The sequence below is a fragment of the Contarinia nasturtii genome, unplaced genomic scaffold (assembly GCF_009176525.2).
Source record: "Contarinia nasturtii isolate CC-2019 unplaced genomic scaffold, AAFC_CNas_1.1 Cnas_scaffold_630, whole genome shotgun sequence".
In the NCBI taxonomy this organism is placed as follows: Eukaryota; Metazoa; Arthropoda; class Insecta; order Diptera; family Cecidomyiidae; genus Contarinia; species Contarinia nasturtii.
In genome coordinates, this window is record NW_022197981.1 from 1,159,717 (window position 1) to 1,180,837 (window position 21,121).

Sequence of the window (21,121 nt, forward strand, 5' to 3'; positions counted from 1 at the left end):
TGTTGTGTGTGTGTGTTTTTTTTTATTTTGTCTCATTCGCCGTTCGCTCTTTGTTTCCCATATTTTGCCATTATTCGATGCGATTTGCAACGGAACATTCATGATTGTTGAACGCAGTGAAATTCATTGAAACTGTTTACAATTGCAATCACTATTTGTCATTTAGTCGGTACTTTCAAAACTCGCATGTGACGCGATAACATTGCATTCACACGATGGTGCTTGTGTTGTCGTCGTTATTTCCCTCTCTCTCTGTTTTTTTTTTGCTCTCTCATTGTCGTTTTTTTTTGCATTTTCATATATTGGCGAAGTGAGTGTATGACGCGGAAAAGTTCTATACCGTTAGCTCACAAGTGGTGCAAACAAGTAATGAGCATAGTTCATTGGGTGAGCAAAGAAGCAACATAGAGAGGACACGGCAATGGCAAACGCTTTGCAACAACAATAAAAAATCGAGAAGCAAAAACAATAAGCGAAAAAAAGCAACAACAATAACAATACATGCGTTAAAACATTGAGAATGTTATGCAGTTTGGATTATAGTACTGCATCAGCAACGGCATTAGCGATCGCTTCGAAATACATATGATAAGATATGGCATGCGAATAAAAAAAACAAAGCACACCAATACCCAACGCATTCATATATACTAGCTCATTGCGAGTGCCAACGTGAGCGGCGGGTGGTAAGATTTTACCGTGTCAGAGAGCTATATTTTTGCAGGCATTTCGACCGAGCTGCTTTTATTCAATGCATGTGTGTGTGTGTGTATATGAAGTAAGAGAGTGTGTACCCTGCATAATCATCCAGAATGTGAGCCTTCTTAGCGCAAATATGTGTATAATGTGCCAATATATCTGGTGAAAGCAGTGCACAACGAAAACAGTTTGGAGTTTTTTGGCTGACTTGTTTTTTTATTTTTTATTTTTTTTTTTTTGATTCGGAATTTTAAATCTTTTTTTCCCAACAGGCGGCAAGCTTATTTGAAATTCTCTGGCTTTTATTCATTGTATGGTTTGGTGGTTTCTTCTCTAAAAAGCAACACACTAAGAAATGCTTGCAAAAAAATAAAACAAGTAGTCGCACAACAAAATTAGACGAGACGAAAAAAAAGAGGAGACTGAACGAAAAAAATGCAACGACCATAGTATGCATGATAGTGCTTTCGGTTGTCTTGCAAATCGAATGGATTGCATTGCTGGCATATGATGATGTACAGGCCGAAATTCGAATGAGCACTTCGAAGCGTCCAACATTTCTGCCAAATTAATGCAAACAGTACATATTGTTTGGCTTGTGACGCCTTTCTTCTTTTCTCTCTCCCCTCTACCTCTAACATACATGATCACTAACTGTGGCCATATCTATCTGTTTGTTGCCAGGCAAAAACGCGAGAGCCGCACATGCAACTTTACATCGCAATTGCATTTTTGGCTGAATGGTGAGAAAGTACAATTAATAGGGCTGCCTTTTTTTATATTTGTTTTCGTTCGCTTGGTTGGGAAGGTGGTTGTTGTGATGGTGGACAAAAGCTATATGCTTCGCATATACAGAAATGGAGATGAAAAGCCAAAAGAGAGAGAGAATGAAGGAGTTTATTTTTTTGCGTTGAATTTCCAAGCAATGTTTGCTTGAGCACACACCAACCTTATGGCAAAATACAAAATGCAAACACATATTTAATAAAGCGTCAATGGGGGTATCATCGAGTTTTTTTTATGTTGTTTTATTTCATATATGCCTGTAGTTTTCGTTCGCTATCTCTTTCACTCCAGCTGGCTCGTCGGTTTTGTATTCAGTCTGTGTGTTTTTCTTGGAAAAATGAAAAACCGTCATAAAATTTCAGAAAACTATATATATATTTTTCGCCAAAAACTTCTATTTCTCGAGCCACCCGAATCATCAATATATATATATAATATAAAAGAGATACCTATTATATGGTATGTTTGCATCGTTGGTGGTGCATTTGTTCAGTCTCTCTATGGTCGTTCTGTCTCTCTCATTTTCCATAGAAGACGGGACCACTTTTAATTGATTCAATTGTGCATTTTGAGCTGGTGAAATGTTTGTTCGACTATCGGTAAAGCATGTAACATTAATTCTGTCGTTATTATACGGTTTCTGACGTTCTTTGTTATTATTTTGGTCGAAAGTTGTTTCGGTTTTGGTGAACAAGAAAGTGCAACACAGAGAGTGCATTGTTGACTGGGTAGTTGACTGACTGTTAGCTTTTAGCAACATTGTGTTACAGTTAGTATTACTGGTGCTGGAGAGTGTGTTATCGTTTTTTGTTGTTGTTGTCGTTTTTGCCTGTGTGTGACTGCTTTGTGTTTATGAAAATATATGTGCTGAACGCAATGCGGATTGCGGCTATTGTTTAACCCTTTTGCATGAGGCCAGATGGTTTTGGCAAAAACGAGATGGAAATATGATCGAATAGAGAGTCCAAAGAAAATGCCTTTCGAGATCTATAAAAAGATACGTTAATGCATAAATGCCATAATGCACACGTTTATGCATATATGGATATGGATATGGATATATAGATGCATTGCATGTGCAATACACACATATTTGGTGTGCGTATGATTTTACATTCATGTATCCTCGTATCAGTCTCGTGGATATCCTGGATCTTGAGCATTTGTTGTTGGAACATGTGGAAATGAATGTGCATGAATCGGTGTCTGTGTGTTTTATTCGTATATTTTGCCATTCGCATTCGCTTTCTCATTCATGTGCTCTGAAATTTATATATAAATTTCGACCATTTTCGGCTTATGCTTGGCTATTGTTCGTTCACCGAAAATGGTTTTGAACATTTGACCTAATTCGCAAACAGAGTTCGGTTTATGGGTAACTGGTGCTTTTTTATTATTATTATTATTCTTGTTCTGTTATTGTTATGCTATACGCAAATCGAGACATATCCCCAAGATGCGACCAAACACAGGCACAATTGTTAGCCGAAAATTTTCCACTTTTCCCAATATTGTACGATTTACAAATGGGAATCTCATGTCTTGACGCCTTAATTTCAATTTGAATTTCATAGAAAAGCGCATCTTGGCGATATATCGATCGGTTTTCTTATTTGTACAAAAGATAAAATTATTTGCCGTAGAGAGTGTTGAAAATGAGAAACGACAAGAGTCAGAAAGTTTTAAAGAAAATTAAAATGAGAGACAATATGAGCGTCAATATTACGGGTGAAATGTGCAACCAAAACAAAAAAAAAACATTCTCAAGCAAAAAAGCCACACCGTTACTCCTTGAATTCAAACTCAATTTAATTTAGTGCACCTACTGCAGTACGATTAACGAACTGACGACAACGAAATGAAATGAACTCAAAAAAATAGAAACAAACAAAAATAAAACGAAAAGAAAATTAAGGCGATGAGGGAAAAAACACTCAAACTCACACACAAATTTCAATGCGATGAAAATTGCACCAATGCACATTGGCTTTTGCCTATATTTTTTCACCCGTTCGCCTTTTTGGACGCACGGTAAAGCTTTTTTTTTCCGCTGACTACTCTCGTTCTTTCTTCGTGTGTGCCTTCTGCCTTTTATGCGATTTAATATTTATTATAATTGTTGGTTGGTGTTGCGTACGCTGCTGCTGTTGCCTCACTGCAAAAACGTAGCACATACAATTTATCAAATGCACATGCATATTGTTTACACTAAGCCAAAAGACTCTCTTTCACTCTGTTGTGTGAAGTGGCGAGGCGCTTTTCTTTCACATACGTACATATATACATATTCTCTTTATTTTTTTCTCTGCTCTCGTTGCGCTCTGCTTTCTTTCCCATTTCGTGTTTCCTTTTGTTGCGTCACTCCTGGCGTTTTGCTACTTCAATTCACACGTCGATTGCATTATTAATTTTATGGTTAAATATTCAAATAAGACTCAACCAGCAGCAATACATATACAAACATATACATTTGATGAATCTGCATAATATTGCATGCAATTTTTAAATACCCGTCGTTTCATTGCACCACATCGCCATTCGCACGTAGACTTTTTGTGTTAAGGTATTGGTCCACGTTTTTTTTTTTCATTGCTTGCTTGTTTACTTGCTGTTCTTTCATTTCTTTAGTTCGTTTTGCTTTATTCGCCACTCTTCAATGATTTCTCTCTCTCTCTCTCTTTCTCTCTCACACTCACTTTTGCTTCATATCCTTTTCCATTTTCGTTCAATTGCCGTTAATTTCAAGCACCAAACATGATATGTTTGCATAGCGTGTGAAATGGATGAAATAGTTTTGACTTCCTGTACCGGGCATCGATTTAATAATGCAATATGAAAAGCGAGACCATTTCAAGGATGCATTTCACGCGGACGATTTTTATTTTTCAATTTCTAGTGTGAATGTGTGCATTTTTTTCTATTTCTCAATCGTGTATATATTCTTTTGTATGAAATTCAAAACGAATAAGCATTTTCACTTCTGAATTTTGATAGTATGATGCATAAATCAATGAACTGCATACTAAAAATTGGATATGAAACAATAACTCAGCGCACATATATCTATTTGCGCTGATTTTCGGACACACATTTTTGAAGCAATTTTAATAAACAACTCACAACCATTGATTTTCTGTTGTAATGTAAAATATTTTGAATTCTTTTCTAAAGTAATTTCGTATTTCTATCTTATTTAGTTTTATTGGTTTCTTTTTCAAAATAAATAAATAAAAGAAGTGATGCATTTTGATTTGTAATTCGTAAATTATACGGACTTCGTTCCATATATTCGTTCGTGAAGAGGAAAAAAACCAATGTGCAAATCGATCAGAAAATTCCCACGTATTCAATGTTACAAATGACAGAGCATAAAAAATTATGGAATTATCATTATTTATTGTTGTCATTATGCTCATTTGCATGTGAGCGTTTGTGTGAGTTTTTTTTTTTGTAAGGGGGGCCATTTGGAAACCAATCTATAAATAAAAAATGTTTTTATTTGGTGTTGTTGTTTTTTAATTCGAATACAGAGAAACAAATTGAGGACAAACGCAAAATGATTCAACCAATTTTTCTTTGTTCGTTGTCGCGATCGAAAAAAATTAATTATCTATTTAATGATTTGTGTATACTGTATATGTTTCAATGACCAAAAAAAATTGTGGATTATTTTATGTGCATCAACAGTAAAAATGTTCATTTAATGTAAAATTTCAATATTATTTCAATGATTTTTGTTCGTAACTGTATATTCAATATACGCGTTTGGCTTTTAATTTCTTTCATTTTTGTTCTTTTCCATTTTTTTCTTCTTCTCTCATTTAAACTGTAAGTTATATTTTTCTCTATGCGGAATTTGTGATTTTTTTTTAAACAACTTTCTTTGAATATTTTATAAATGTTGTTGTTTTGAGCTCGTTCTTGTAGCTATGCATTAAATGTGAGTGTGTGTGAGAAACGAAGGTCTTTTTGTCAGTCTTTGCAAAATATACATCATTTATAATATACATAAGTGGATCGATGTAATTTCATTAAAATTCAATTTTAAAACATAAAAAAACATGTTAAAATGAAACACTGAGTAATTATTACTTAAACCTTTTTTTGAAGAAAAAAAAATGTACCATCGTTGTAATGTCGATGTGTATTTTATCGATGGATACTTGTATTGTTGCTGTTGGTGTTGTGTTCATGAACAAATATTTTCCGTTTTAATGATTGTACTAGCTGCATACGCTGGTGACAGTGTTTTTGGCGAAACACTTTGATTACTGTCTTCGATCTTTATTTTCACTTTGGACAAATTGCTGTTGGGCATCGCTGCGAATCAAAAGAAGAAAATTGATTGTTGTCAATGAATTGATTGGCACTGTAGTAATTTTTTGTGTTGATTTTCTTTATAAATCAATTAAAAAGGTGAAGAATAAATGAAAACTTACCGATGAGGTTCCGTTGGTAGTTGGCCTGTGAATTGGCTGCTGTATCAATGGAATTGCCATTATTGGATGCTGCAACGGCAGCGGCGGCTGCCGCCCTTTGTGCTTCATATCGTGCATGGGTGCGCATGTGGCGGGTAATCATATCACGACGGCAAGCAGCATACGGGCATTGTGGACATTTGTATGGTTTTTCACCGGTATGGGTACGTTGATGCGTCGATAGATGATCGGAACGTGAAAATACTTGATTACAAACTTTGCATGTGTACGGTTTAATGCCGGTATGTAAGCGCATATGTCGTGTCAGCATATCGGATCGGGCAAATGAACGATCGCAAACCTCGCACACATATGATTTTGTTATTTCGGATGTTCCAGTTTTGCTTTTATGCCGTGATGCCATGTGCTTGGCCAATCGATCGTGCAGCGAAAACATTTGTCCACAAATTGGACAAACGTATGCAACATCGGTGCCGGGTGGCATCTCTTCAACCACCGGCGATACATTAATATTGTATCGAAATGCAACCGATTCTTTGGTTGTTGGAGATGCAACATCACCTTTTATAATGGGCACTTGACCCAATGAATTGCTTGCGGCGCTTGTGATTGGCGATTGACTATGGTGCGTTGCAGTAAATGCTGGATGATTGTTTAAATGTGCAGCCGGATTAACGAGAAGATTTGCAAGATTTGGTATTGATGCCGATAGGTCGTGAGCTTGATTTGGCCATTGATTCGGTATTGTCACCGAAACGGATGACGATGATGATGATGATGGTGAACGTGATGATTGTTTGTGTGTCGCTGTTGCTTTTGTAATATTCTCAAGAATTGTTTTCATGGATAAATCCAATGGGGCATCTTGTGGGGGTTGTGGTTTTTCCACGAACGATTGATACGATGACGTTTGGTGTTGTTGTTGTTTTGGTTGACGTTGCCGTTTTCGTGGCGGTTGTTGAATTTTGGTATCTTCTTGTTTAATTGATTTGCTTTGCAAATCAAGCACGGTCAATTGGCTCTGCGGTGAATACTGTTGTGGTTGTTGCTGTTGCTGCTGATGTTGTTGTTGTTGATCGGACATTGGTGTTAGTTTCATTTTTAAATCCGAATTTGAAATTTGCATGCTATTTCGCATACGTAAAATATCGGGTAGGTATTTGGTTTGTAAATAGTATTCGAATAATTGTGGCGGCATCTGTGGAAAATATCGTTCCATTGGGCTGATATTTTGTTCATTACGATGATTATAATCATAATCACCCATACGATTCTCTTGTTTAATATCTCCATTAAATGCATTTTCATCATTTACAGCAAAACTGAGCGGGCTACTGAATGGTTCACGTTTTACAAATGGACTCTCAATGCTCGATCGTAAATCGTCGGATGCATTTGTCGTTCGATCATCGTCATCATCACCACTTGATCGAACCGATTCACGGCCAACGTCGTTCATCACAGCACGATGGAAATCAACAAGGGATGGAACTTTCGATGGTTCACCCTGATTATTATTGTTATTATTTGTTTCATTGATTACGTCCAATTCATTCAGGCAACGTTTTGTTATTGTGTTGTTATTGTGCAATTTATCAAGCACCGCCGACAAACGTTTTCGCTTACGTTGTTTCCATGGAATATTTTGATTGGTGATCAACGAATTGTTGTTGTTACTGATTTGAAATTCGCTCATTTGGCGTGCATTACCCATTGGGTCCATTTCATCGGCCATCGTCATGGATGTGTGCTTTTTTCCTTTATGTCACAACAAAAGAATCGGCTGGATAATCGTCTGCAATGAAATAGAAAAAGAAAATGAATATAAAAAAATACAATAATAAATTCAGATTTTGATTAGAATAAATAAATCATTTGGATTTTTTGGCTTCAGAAACCGTACAATGGATTTCGAGCCAATCGAAAAAAGTACAAAAAAAAAACCAAAACGAGAAAAAAAACACGATTGAAGCCTAATATTTATCAAAATAAGACATTCTTATAAGAAATATAGCACGCATTTATTCATAAAGTTTCTCGGAACAAACAAATGTTGGGAGAAAACAGTGCAAAGAACGAGATAAAAAACGAACAAGTCGAAAGGAAACCACCAACATAGAGCGCCAAGTTGCATAAAAAAATTTGTAAAGAGAATTAAACCAACAGAAAAAAAAGATCCTGTAAACCGCATCATACATCGTCGTTCGCATTGTTGTTTTAATCATTTTTATATGTGAATATGTATACATAAAGTTTATTCATTTTAGTATCTTTTTTTACTTCATATTGTGATTTTCACATAGCACGTATGTACACTCTTTCATAAGACGCATATTTTTGTTTATGCGTACGACGAAAATGTGTTGGTTTTTTCTCTGTTTCGTTTATCAATGTAATGTGCACTGGCCATGCCACAAACCATACCGATATATACATATACTCCATGGATATTTTGGTCTTGAAACAATGCGTATGTGCGAGGGATCGCCATCGCAAGCATTTCTGTGGTTTGAATTTAATTTTTGTTTCATTCGTTCGTAGACCGAACGGATATTTACACGATGATCACACATTTATCGCCTTACGAATTGTATTTTGATGTTTTCATCAGACGTGTCACGTCACGTGTGTATATGTGTCTTATGCCTACAATTATTTCGTAGTTTGATACCAACAACAATTATATTAATTTATTTCCGTTCACATGGTATTGCAGTGTGGTGTGTGTCTGTGTGTTTTGCAAGAATGCACAATATTTGAACTCATATGAATTCCTTAATGGTGACAAATTTGTTGTTTCACTCATTTCGAACGTGTATTTCTTTTCAAACGCCAAAGATTATGGATAAAAGGGGAAAACGTATATATGAAAAGTGATAAGCATGAATAAAACGAAAAAGTGAGAAGATTTTATGAGAGACTCGACTTACAAAAAAAAACGAAACTACAAACAGAGGCCAGATGTTGAATGAAGAGTTTAATGAGCATTTTGTTGGTTTCATTTTTCCTCCTTCTTGCCTTATTTTCAATGGATCATATTTTTGCGTGTAATATGCATGGCGAAAATTGTGCTATTTTCCAAGTCAAATATGTCATTGCATGTAGAACTGTACGCAATATGGAATGAAATTGACATTTGCGGGAGGTCGCAAGTCCATGTACATGCAATTTTTCTGTCTCTAATTTTATTTTGAAATAAAAAAAAGAGAAAAGAGACAAAAAGACAGAACAACATTTTGTTTGAATTACTTGAGCGATTCAAAGATACGCATCGCCTCGATTCCAAATCGAGATTAAAGATATCTGTGTGAGTTAAATAGATCCTAATGAATGGTACCTGTTATTACCAGATCGCTTTTTCGGATAATTTGCATGCAGTATATTTAAATTGCCTCTTGCCACTTTTGAGGTAGCCAATCAAACCCATTCAGTTTACCGTTTTGTTTTTATTCTTCTGTCTTAAATTGTGCATGCTATTGATTTTATTTTATTTTTATTTTGCGATTACAAACAGCATCAGCAGCAGTAGAAAAAAAGAACAGACAAAAAGAAAACCAAATTTGCTTTATTGGCATGAGAGACAGTATGCACACTTTTCTGAAATCAACGAAAAATCAACAAAATACGAACATCACCAGCAACCAAACGACGATACACTGAAGTGAGCCAAATAACCTAATTAGCATTATTTTATGGCTGTATGCTGCTCACAAAAATGGAATAAATGTAAAACGGTCTCAAATGTGTTTTACGGTTGTTGTTTTTATTGTGCGCCAATAGAACACATTCGCTTAAGGATCAACCAAATCAAATCATTTGCAACAACAACAACAACATAAATGAGAGAGCCAAAAAAAAGTGATTTGATTTTGAATGCGAATTATATGAACGTATGCGAGCTGAAATGGTTGAAATAAGACGACAGACACACATAGAGAGAGAGGGAGACAGAAAAAAATAATGTCAAGCATTGCATACAAAGTGCTTTGCTCTTTTGTAACTGTCATACTGTATCGATACAATTCCACAAGAGCAAAAAGATTTTCAGTTCAGTTTAGCAACGGAGAGCAAATAGTTCAAAATAGATATACACACGAACAAATACACAAAAATCTGTCTATACATATACTGACATCGTTCGATCTCTGTTCGGTGCACATAAAATTGTCGATGTGCATATAGAAAATCAGCAAGGGGCATTTAAACACGTTTGCTGCCACCTGAAAATGGTAGCTAAACTTGGTCTAAAATGTGAATTACAAAAGACCAATTATTCAGTGGAATGGATTTTATCGATGTGTTCGCACAATATTCTTTTGCCGATTCACTCACTCTCGTTCGTTCGATCACCCGGCTTTATGGCTTCGTGTGTTATACATTTGGAATGGTGCATTTTGCTTGCAATGGATCTCTCTTTTCTCTCATCGTCGTCATTATTATCATCGTCGTTGTCTCCATCGTCGTCGTCGTCAATTTTATGGGTTTCATCAACCGTTGTTAAATGCAATTAAAGTCGAACAAGAAGACACACAGCCCACAAAAGAAACCAATAAATAAGTATATGGCTTGTGAGTATACATTTTAAGGAGAAGATAAAAAATGCAATCAAATAGAAAATCAACTAAAATCTATTTCCAAATCAAATGATTGTAGAATGGAGCTGCGGAAAGAAAGCAATAAAAAAAATAGCTCGAGACAGAAATATAAACTGATAATAAGTAAGGTAATACGAAAACAATGCGGTGCACATTTTGCTATATGGTTAAGAAACACAAACCGGCTCTAGAGAATTGCTTACACTTGTGAGTCTAATGAAGCATTCGATGCAATCAAAATGATAGATTAGTCAGTGAGCACTTGTTATGTTCAAGAATAGGTAAATCGGAAGCAAAGAAATCTCTCTATCTCTCTCTCTCTCTCTCTCTCTGTGTGTCTTTTTTTAATCGGTTCGTTCGTACTTTGTGTGCCAGCCATTCTAAATGGCATTTTTTCTTCTAATTTCTTCATGGCCAACGATGCATTTTTGTGATATTTGGAGTGTGAACAATTAGAAGACTGCGTTTAGTTCACGAGAAAAATGGCAATAGAAAAACCACCATTTTCGGTGATTTTGATTCCGCGTTCAATTTGGTTGTTTGCCGATTTTTTTTTTAAATATTATTCGTTTGTTGTGTATATTTGTGTTGCATATATATGTTGTGTGTTGAAATAAAAAGCGTTAACTGATCTAGTTGAGTCGGTACATTGGTTGTGCAGACAGAATTGCGATCAACGTGTGATTCGGTTGCATGCTTTGCCAATTGCTTTTTAAATAAATGTCGCGATATTGCGGTTGTGTGTCAATAAATTTAACAGTCAGTTCAAGAATCAAATGCATCTGAAACAGATACAGAGAGAGCGAGAGAGACAGAGAGCAAAAAACAACAAAAAAAGACAACTCAACAGAAAATGTACAATTTGTATATAAGGTGAGCAATTTATACACCGGCTTCGGTATCAGTTCTGAGCACAGTTCAGCGCATGCTGATGGCACACAATATAGCCAGCCGTGTCGTCGTCGTCGTTGGTGTTGTTGCTGTCGTTGTCATCTGTATATCTGGTTGTTTGGAGTTTTTCGAGTATGCATTTGAATGGTTAAGTCAGTGTATATATGGATATGGTACGTGCGTTTTGTTGCCATTTTGGATGTGGTGCGCGCATTCGGGGCTGGCTGCTCTGAATTGGCTGCCGTTTTGTATGAGGTGCACCGTATCATTCTTATATTGCATACACACAAACACAAAACAAAGAGAAAGAGCATAATTGGCATTGCTAATTAGTTACATAAATTGCTGTATGACCGTAAATGCCAACCAACTCGTTCAGAATTACACAAATTATTGTGTTGCATTCAACTTTTAACTTCACAGTGTAGAGTGCGCGCGAGCGAAATGTGCCAACAACAAGCCACTGGCAACCAGTCCGGTAAACGAGAGCGAATGGACACGAATAGCACGGGAACACACCAATAAAAACATGTTTGCCTCTTTTGATTGCACTCTTCTGGTTGCAAACCCGATGGTACTGGGCTCAGGTTGATTTCATACTATGTGTTCTTTATGTCACAATAACAAAAAAAAAACCCATACACATATATTAATTCCAATATCGCATCAAAAATTCAACAGAACAGAAAAATAATTGAATTCATGAGGCTGCAACTGACGGGCGGCCGAACAACAAAAGTAACTAAACATATTGCATTGCATTTTGAATCAAATATTACTGCAAATATTTATATCTATTTTTAAAATGAACTACTAGTGGATGGCTGCTGCCTTGCTACCTATGTCGCGATATCAATGTTTCACTTTTAACAACACTCATATAAAATTACAATTTGTCGAACCAAAAGACGATTTCTTGTTCCAATATGCGCTCCTTCTTCGGTTCTTTTTCTCGATTCTATAATTCGTATTCCATTATTATATTCGCCGTCGTTTTGAGTGAGCCTACTCGTCAACGTTTGTTTTTTTCTCTTCTCTTCTCTGTTTTGCTTCATATATTTATTGTCTCTTTGTGCTCACTGGAAATGATAAATGAACTTGTGATTTTTGCGTGTGATAAGGCGTTCAAGTTTTCAACACACTTGCACACACTTTCGGTATGTCGATATTTTTTTTCTTCATATGCACATAGCACAACCGATAAGAATGTTTCTTTTTTCGCTTACTTTCTGGTTACCGATCGTTCAATTTTATATGGCTTCTTTTGCTTCTTCTTTCTTTTATTGTGATAAGATCAATGTTCAATAATAAAAAAACGTTTAATTTTTTTCTTTATTTATCACACACATGCACTAGTGTTTGCGGAAAGGACGATCACATCAATTGAATTATTTTGAACGATGTATGGCACATGTAGCGTTTTAACTCTTCTTGATGTATGTGTATTCAGATCGTTATAATATATCACTTATGTGTTTCTCTGTGTGTGCATTGAGTTTCTTTGATAATCATTCAAATTTAATTTAAAAATTCCGCCGGCCAAATTATTTAAATTCAATAAACGTCAAAGCGTTGCAAGCTCAAAGAGAAAAACAAACAAACTAACGAAATATACAATTGTATTGCTACAGGTTATAAGCCCGCGATCAACAAGTGACAAATCAAATGGTAAAATACACATATTTATTGAATATCTTGTTAAGCGATTAAATATAGATCGAACAATTTTTTTTGTATTTTCATTTCATCTCATGCCGCACTCTCGCAATCGGTACGAGATATATTGGTTACGGATTATGGATAATGATTTTATTGCCGTTGCAATTCTCTCGTGTTCTTTTTTTTCTCTTGCATAAAAACACATTGCGACAAACTAGGCGACAAATCTCTGGCACAGTATGGTTTTTGACTTAACCCTTTTTTTGTGAACGTTTGATTGCTTGAAATGCAATTCAACTGACTGGAATACCGAGCGACTTTTTTTTCTTTTATTGTGTATTGTGGTTTGTAAACATTGTTAGCATTTTTTGTTGTTTTTGTGACTCAATCGCTTCGAATTCGAATTCAATCGATGTAAAATTCAAAATAATAAATTATTTGTAAAATCGATGATACTGATTTATCAATTTACACACCATAAATCACGAATAAATATTTATATCGTATAAAAGCGCGTCAAGTGTTTTTCTTGAATTTCAACTGATCAAATAAAAATGTAAACGGAAAACGCACCATTTAAAAAAAAAAATAAAAACAGCCATACGCACATACACAATCGAAGAATTCAAAAAATACATTTTTAGATCAAATTTTGTATTCCGGTGCCCAGTCACAATAAAAAGTGAACAATTTTATGACTAGCGTAATTGGGGGGGTTACATTTTAACCCGATTCGATAAGATAGTTTATCAAATCAGTGAATGAATGTAAAATACCTTAGAAAGTGCATCAAATTGAGTCAATAAATATTTCAAGAAATGTTGAAGTTTTATTTTATTCATTTCGTATCGAGTTTCGATCATTCATTTTCCGTTTGTCAAAATTACGATGAATCTTAAACAATGGCTTTGGATGCCGATTGATTTCACAGAAATTCCGTTGCATGAATGCAGTATGCGCACACTCAACACTGTCGCGCCAAATGAAAAGTGTTCGAGAAAGAAAAAAAAAACGAAAATTTATATTTCATTGTGTATCAAATCGGGCACACTGTCTGATTAAAAGTAATCGATTGTGGAAGCGACTATGTTAGTCAAATAAATGATAGAGAGTACAAAAATATATTACGATAGTTTTTGCGCTTATTGTTGACATGAAATCGGCGATTTAGTATTTTGTTGTTAATATTCGATCAGTCGGTTATTGTAATTGAGTGCATGTATGCATTTTTTTACTTCATCAAGAAGTCGAATGGATGGAATGTTTGAAGCCATTTATTATTGTTTGTTTATGACTATTTTCTTTATTTTTCTTCCTTCTTCTTTTTCTCTTCATTCGAATTATTATGTTTTTTTCAGTTTATTCATATTATATATTTCCTCTTGACTCAACTCAATTGTTTGCCTTTCGAATGTCTCCAACACATTACAACACCGTGGTGCATGTATGCAGTTTTAGATGGCCGTGCATTATCCATTTGTTTGCCTGTTTGGTGTGTATGTAATATATTAAACGTAGCTGATTGAGAGAGAGTCCAAACAACAGTTGATCGGTTGCAATGAAATTCGACATTCAGGTGTATATGCGTGTACATATGTGCGTCACCCACTTTTAATCATGGAAAGAACGTGATGAAAACTATGTGAAACAAGTATACCATGATACCAATGTTTGTATATCTTATTCTAAGCGCCTGAGTGTGAGCATTTCTCTTTTGTCACCTACTTCATTCATACGAAGTTGAATGAGACAACAACATACGAAAAACAAAAATTGAAAACCCATGACTCGGCGACAATAACAAACATTTTATTATTGCAGGCATTTATATCTACGGTGAAACCGAACCTAACTATAACAGCATACACACACTTACACATAAATATAAATCACACACGAAACCCAAACGATGATTAAGTGGCGTTTGTTCGTTTCGTATCACAACAGGTGATTCACAATACATACATGCACCGTTTGCAAATGCATGCTCTGAAACACGCAATATATTAATGAATTTTGTCTATGCGATATTGTCTCATAATCACTACAACTCAACACACAACAATCAACGATAAGTGCCTAACGTCTGATAATATTTATGACGAACCATTCGTCTGTCATACACTCACAAAATTGACGATCAAATTTTGCCGATTTTAATAAAGATCTGTACTCGCATCGAAAAGAAGTAAATAAATTGAATGTTGATCCTTGAATCTCCTTTACTTAATGATTTCACTTCGTTTGCTGACTTCGTCAGCATGACCAATTTTGTCAAATATTTTTTTTTATCGCTTTCAATTTTAATGCTAAAACAAAACTGAATTATTGCAAATGACTCAACCAAATCTCACATTCTTGGATATTTTGTACCAATCAAACATGGATATTTTTTATGCTTTGTCTTCTTACAAACTGAAATAAGGTATCGAATGTCATGATTACATCACAGTTGAAATAAATTCAACTGTCTCATCTTTTCGATTTTGAAATTAATTCTTTCGTTCGGGGGTGCCTGATTACAATCAACAATAAATTCACCAATTTGTTCACTTTTTGGTTGGACATTCTTTTTTTAGTTTTCATTTTGTTTATGATCGCATTGAATTGACCATAAAAAACATATACGATATGATGACGATTTGATTGAACAACTATACCAAATCAAATAAATAAAGGAGAATTTCTGTCACAAAATTTTAATGAGCCCTCCTCACCGCATGAAATCAATTTTAAGTAGCGTTGTTTCACGTTCCATTCTTCAAGAAACTTAATTAACCTCCGAACAAAAAAAAAGAATTATTTCTCTGTTTATGTTTAAATTAGATTTGATGCGTGAGAGCGAAAAAGTTAGTTGAATTAATTTAAATTCCACCGTTCAAACAAAAATCGAATCCAAATGTATATACCATCGAAAGTGAATATTTGTCATTTTGTCGAAGCAACTGTTCGTCATTTGAGTTTGTAATAGAGTAACTTGTTCGTGTGCAAAGTGTTACTAAGACCAAATCGGCTCTATATTAAATACCCATCAAACGTTTGTTGCAAACCATAAATATTCAGTTAATTTCATTGCAATGAATGTTGCACACAAGTTTATTGTAAATATTCTTGGATTTTTAGTTGTTCTGTCATTTTCGAATCGCATCTGTCTTGGGTCCCAACCATTGGTAATGATATTTTATATCAAATGTTGCAGGCGGAACAAAAAAAGAAAAGCAAACAATCAAGAGCGATTAAAAGACGATCGCATCGATGAAGGGGAAAAATAAATTTTCTGACGACATAGAAATGCGCCGAAGAGATGCTTCGTTTTGGTTGGCATCAAGCGAAATGTTTTTTTTTCTTTTTCTTCGTTTATAAATCGAATGCCGCGCTCGATATCAAGAGCTGACTTTATTGTTTGTATGTGCATGTTCCATCATCAGTGGCTTCATCATCATCACCGCATCGTCATTTGCCATACCAAACATTACTGCACATACATTGCATATGTGGCATAGCGCAAAACTCAGCCCAGAGGTAGTGATTGCTATTGTTATGTTGTTTATCTTCTGTTTTGTTTTATATAAGTTTTTTCCCTCTTATTTCTCTCTCTCTCTCTGTGTGCCTCTTTTTCTGTGCACTTTTTCCATCGCCCATTCTTTTTTATCCACCAGCGTGTTCATACTATTGTTAAACTGCTTGGAATCTTGTTTTTGGTATCTGTGCAGAGTTTTACGTTTTGCTTATTTGTTGTTGGATTGTTGCCTTGTCCTGATTTTCTGTCGTTTGTTTGTGCCTAGCCACGTTTGCCAAATGTCACATATTTTTCGTTGTTCAGTTCGCGAACCATCATTCGAAACCCGGTATGCGGGTGCTATTTCTTTATAATAATAATAAAAAGAAAAGAAAAACCAAGGAATACAAGAAGCAATCGTTTTGTAAACCGTCTGTCGCTTTGCGCAACAAACCGATTACCGCGAACAGATAAGAAAAATAAAAGCCAGTTTGTCGGCATCGATCTACCTCTATCCTTTTCACTGACTCTTTATCATTCTCTTTCTTTCGATTTGAAGAATCTCTTTTTATTCCATTCGATAAGACTCATTGATTATGATCCGGAGATTTTATCGAATTGAAACTCCCACGTGAAAATCTATTCCATTCCGAGGATGGAAAATTTAAGCAATTTTTATTGTGACTTCATCCACTGGTGGAATGTCCGGCAGCATGTTTCACAACAGTGTAATCTTCCATTCTTTGTTTCTTCATGAAAAATAGAAAACTTTATTAACAAACACCACCAATAATAGCAGCAGAAAAAAAAATGTCTATAGTCATGAAGAATCGTTCGAGGTTATGAATATGTCGAGCCGTTGTTTAAAGAAAAATTATAATCAGGCAAATGATGGTGCTGAGTGTGGTAAAGATTGCGTATTACGCTTGGGAAACTACGCGAATTGAATGAAAAAGCACGTCTATTCGGAAATTGTGTACGTTCTATTGAATACAGTAGTTGATAATCGTGCCGTAGCAATGATTAAAAGCAAGCACAGAAAATAGGCTGATATGTGACCAAAAACGGTAAATATTCACATTTCTCATTCAAACTTTATTAAATGATGACGATGACAAAAAAAAATACAACAACAACAAACTGCTGTTGTACTCTTCATCGATATTATATTATATCGTCAGTGAGCTGTATATCCCGCTCTTACCTCACTCTTCCACTCACTATTTGTTCAAATAGACACTTTAGCCACGATTCTCATGAAAGATGCTAATTCATTTCTAAGGTTCAATAAATATTGGCTGCTTTTAAGCAATGTTTGGTGTTGTTGCACGAATATGATCATGATCAAGCAAACAATCATACCAATACGTTGTGTGTGTATATCTCGCGCTGTTTTTTTTTTTTAATTTTCGACGAAATGACAGCAAGGACGCCAAATAAGCGCGAAAAATCGTGAACAACAATTGACCTGCATTATTCATTTAGATTTAAGCCAATAATAATAATGATTATGCTTGAATGGGAGAAAGAAAAAGAAGGCACCAAAATTTAAATTAACATGACACACGTATTCTCGTTTAATCGATGTAGACCGTCGCGTCATATACATAAATAGCCGAAGGGCACCCGATTATTGGACACTTCGACATAAAAATCAATATTTGATTTGTAATTGCAAAGGAAAATAGGTCCATCAGATTTGAATTTTCTTTGTACTCATAATTCAGTTCTTCCGTGAATCAGTCATTAGATCGAGCAAATACGAAGGTAAACATAAAATAATGTAATTTTTGTGTTTCGTAAAGTTTCAATTGCATTCTTTTCACGACCGTTGTATTTGAAGTCAATCGATCGAATATAACCTAGCACTTTTTACCTAAACGGCATGCTCTTTTTAATATTAAATATTACAACGTTACGGCGATGCACATTTCTCAACGTCAAAGAAAAATTGATAAGGTAAACGAGCAAAACGCTAATAACATTATCCACGCACATCGGGCGACACACACACATTCATACCAAAAGAAAGAGAATCAAAGCGAGTCGAATCAAAATTGCAAAATGATTTCGATTAGATGAACTAACATGTGTAATGAACACTAAACGTTGTGGTACACACAGGCTGAGAGAGATTTAAACTTGTTCGCACTATTATCTATCTATTGGGCATGGTTGTTGTTGATGATGAGTGAACCGGGGTAAATAAGGTAACAAGTCGTGTACCATTTACATCAAATTGAGGTTCGGGCACAAGCAATTGCTCGATTTTTTCCTCTAAAATTCTATTTGGTTTCAATAAAAAAGAGCGCGAAAAAGAGAGTGTGTGTATGTGTATGTAAGAGACATAGAAAGAGAGGCGCGGGCGCACACAATTTGCGCTTCATTTCTGCACAGTTTGTGTTCGCGTTCTACACACTCAATCGGTTTGTTGTTATTTTGTTCGCCTCTTTTTTATTCCATTTGGTATTTTTTATTTCGCACCGGTTTATATTTATAACACTGAATACTTAACGTATTATGTATTGCTTTCAGCAATCCCAGTGTAGTAGCACGACTTTGGAATCTATTGCAAATCCAATGCCGTAAAATTTCGGTCGAATCGCACCGCGTTTTGTTTGCTCGCTCGAATTGAATTCAATGGACAATCGTTATTTTCAATGTATAGTAGAAGTTACGTTCTATGCTTCTTTTTGTTCAATAATTTTTTTTTTCTCCTCTCCAACATCTTTTCAGTTTGGTTTTGTATATTCCTTTTTTCACTCTTTCATATGAAGCGTTTTTAGTTCTTACTGTATTTTTTTTTTCGTTTGTTGGCTCTTTCGTTTTAGCATTTGGTGTATGGTGTGAACATTTGCAAAATATTACCGAGTGGATACAGAGCTACAGGTATGCATAGATATAACGAAGCACGACTAACATCAATTGCAGGCAGCAGCAATAGCAGTAACTCTCTAGCTGTCGCCGTGCAGCGCACAGCACCGGCACACAACCAGAGAGAAAGAGATTCAAACATATAAAACCGAACACAATATTCATGAAAATTACACGTTACATTGATTTATAATAAAATATATTATGATTATGCCAGCGCACTTGTTCGCGCGCTGCTTGTTTTGTCTTGCCATATATTTATTAGTTTTTGTTTGTCTTTCTTGACTAGTCGAATTGGCTATACGTTCCGTTTTTTCTTCTCATTTCTTGTTGCGCCCCGTTTAATGCTTCTTTTCGTCGTCATCTCTCTCTCTCTCTCTCTCTCTCTCTCTCTCTCAACGCATACGCTCCAGTCAATTTGCCGAAATGCTCGCGCGCTCATACAAAACCAAAAACAATGACACACCGATTGAATATTGGTAAAGATTAAGCGAGAAACTAGCGATTGGTTGTGTATGTGCACGCGCGCACCGATTGGGAAGGGAAAAAATCGTTTAGCAATAAGTTGGAATAGATTCGTGTTCTTATGCCAAACTCACTACTGCAATCGCTGTAAATTCATATTTTATTTATAAGTGCACCTTTTATTTAAAGAAAAAAGCAACCCACCAAGATTTTTTTTACGTGTGCTTTTATTTTTCATTTGGAAATTGTGACTATTTCATTATTCTACCGATTATTTCTTCGTAGAATAAAACTTTATATCGCTTTATTTGTCTCATGTTGCCATGTGTGCAGAAAAAACTCCAAAGAAAATCCATTCGATTGAGTTTTTTCCTCTTCTGTTTCTTTCTTTGATATTTTGATTTAATTGTGTGTGTGTGTGTTTTTGCACCTCAACACTTTTCACCAACGAAAAATTTACGTCAATTCACCAATTCAAACAAAACAAATTCGGTTTGAATGGCGCGCGTTTACTATAGAAATGTATATGTTGATTCAATTGAATCGCTTAAGATTGCCCATTATATTGTTTCTCTATTATCTAACACAATGCCGTGATGTGAGTTAGCGACACAGTGAGAAAAAGATAAAAAAAAATTACAATTATTTCAAGTTTCATTCGAGATGTGTCCTACTGCGATCGGCTTTTAATAGGCGGAATATTCAAATACGAAGCGCGAATCATTCAAAACATAAATAAACTTGAATTTACGATTCACATACAACAAACACACGGTATCAATTCGACCATACTATAAATTTTGTTGTTGTTGTCAAACTTTCGAAATATCTTCATCATTCATCATAGGCAAAGAGGTTTCGGTTGTGGAAGAAGGAGGGAATGAATTTATAGTTTTTTTTTTTTTTTGTTCAATTTTGCACAAAACTTTTCAACATTTCTTTTTTCAACGGGAAAATTGTTAACATACTTGAGGGTTCGCGGTTCTCTCCCCGATTATCATAACTGCCGGCTGACAGTGAGTTTTCGGTACGTTTAATGTATGTGGAATAAGTTGCTATAAAATATACTGTTCGATTTGCGGTTTCAATCATTATAATTTATGTTCGTCGTTTTGTTTTTGTTGTTGTAATAATCGGCTCTGATCATTCTTTTCCTCTCTCAAATATACACACACACACACACACACACACACACACACACACACACACACACA

The 21,121-nt window shown here is 35.2% G+C and overlaps 1 protein-coding gene across 2 annotated transcripts in view; it reads right to left on the bottom strand.

Annotated features, from left to right (window-relative positions):
- Window positions 1-894: 894 nt before the first annotated feature.
- Window positions 895-21,121, bottom strand: part of LOC116340054 (zinc finger and SCAN domain-containing protein 5A-like) — a 45,589-nt gene continuing 25,362 nt past the window's right edge. For both annotated transcript variants that reach the window (XM_031766234.1, XM_031766233.1), the window contains exons 2-3: window positions 5,925-7,719; window positions 895-5,805 (exon numbers count right to left, since the gene is read on the bottom strand). In XM_031766234.1, coding sequence (XP_031622094.1) covers window positions 5,675-5,805; window positions 5,925-7,665 — 1,872 coding nt within the window. In that variant the 5' untranslated portion in view covers window positions 7,666-7,719 and the 3' untranslated portion in view covers window positions 895-5,674. The remainder of the gene's footprint in view (window positions 5,806-5,924; window positions 7,720-21,121) is intronic.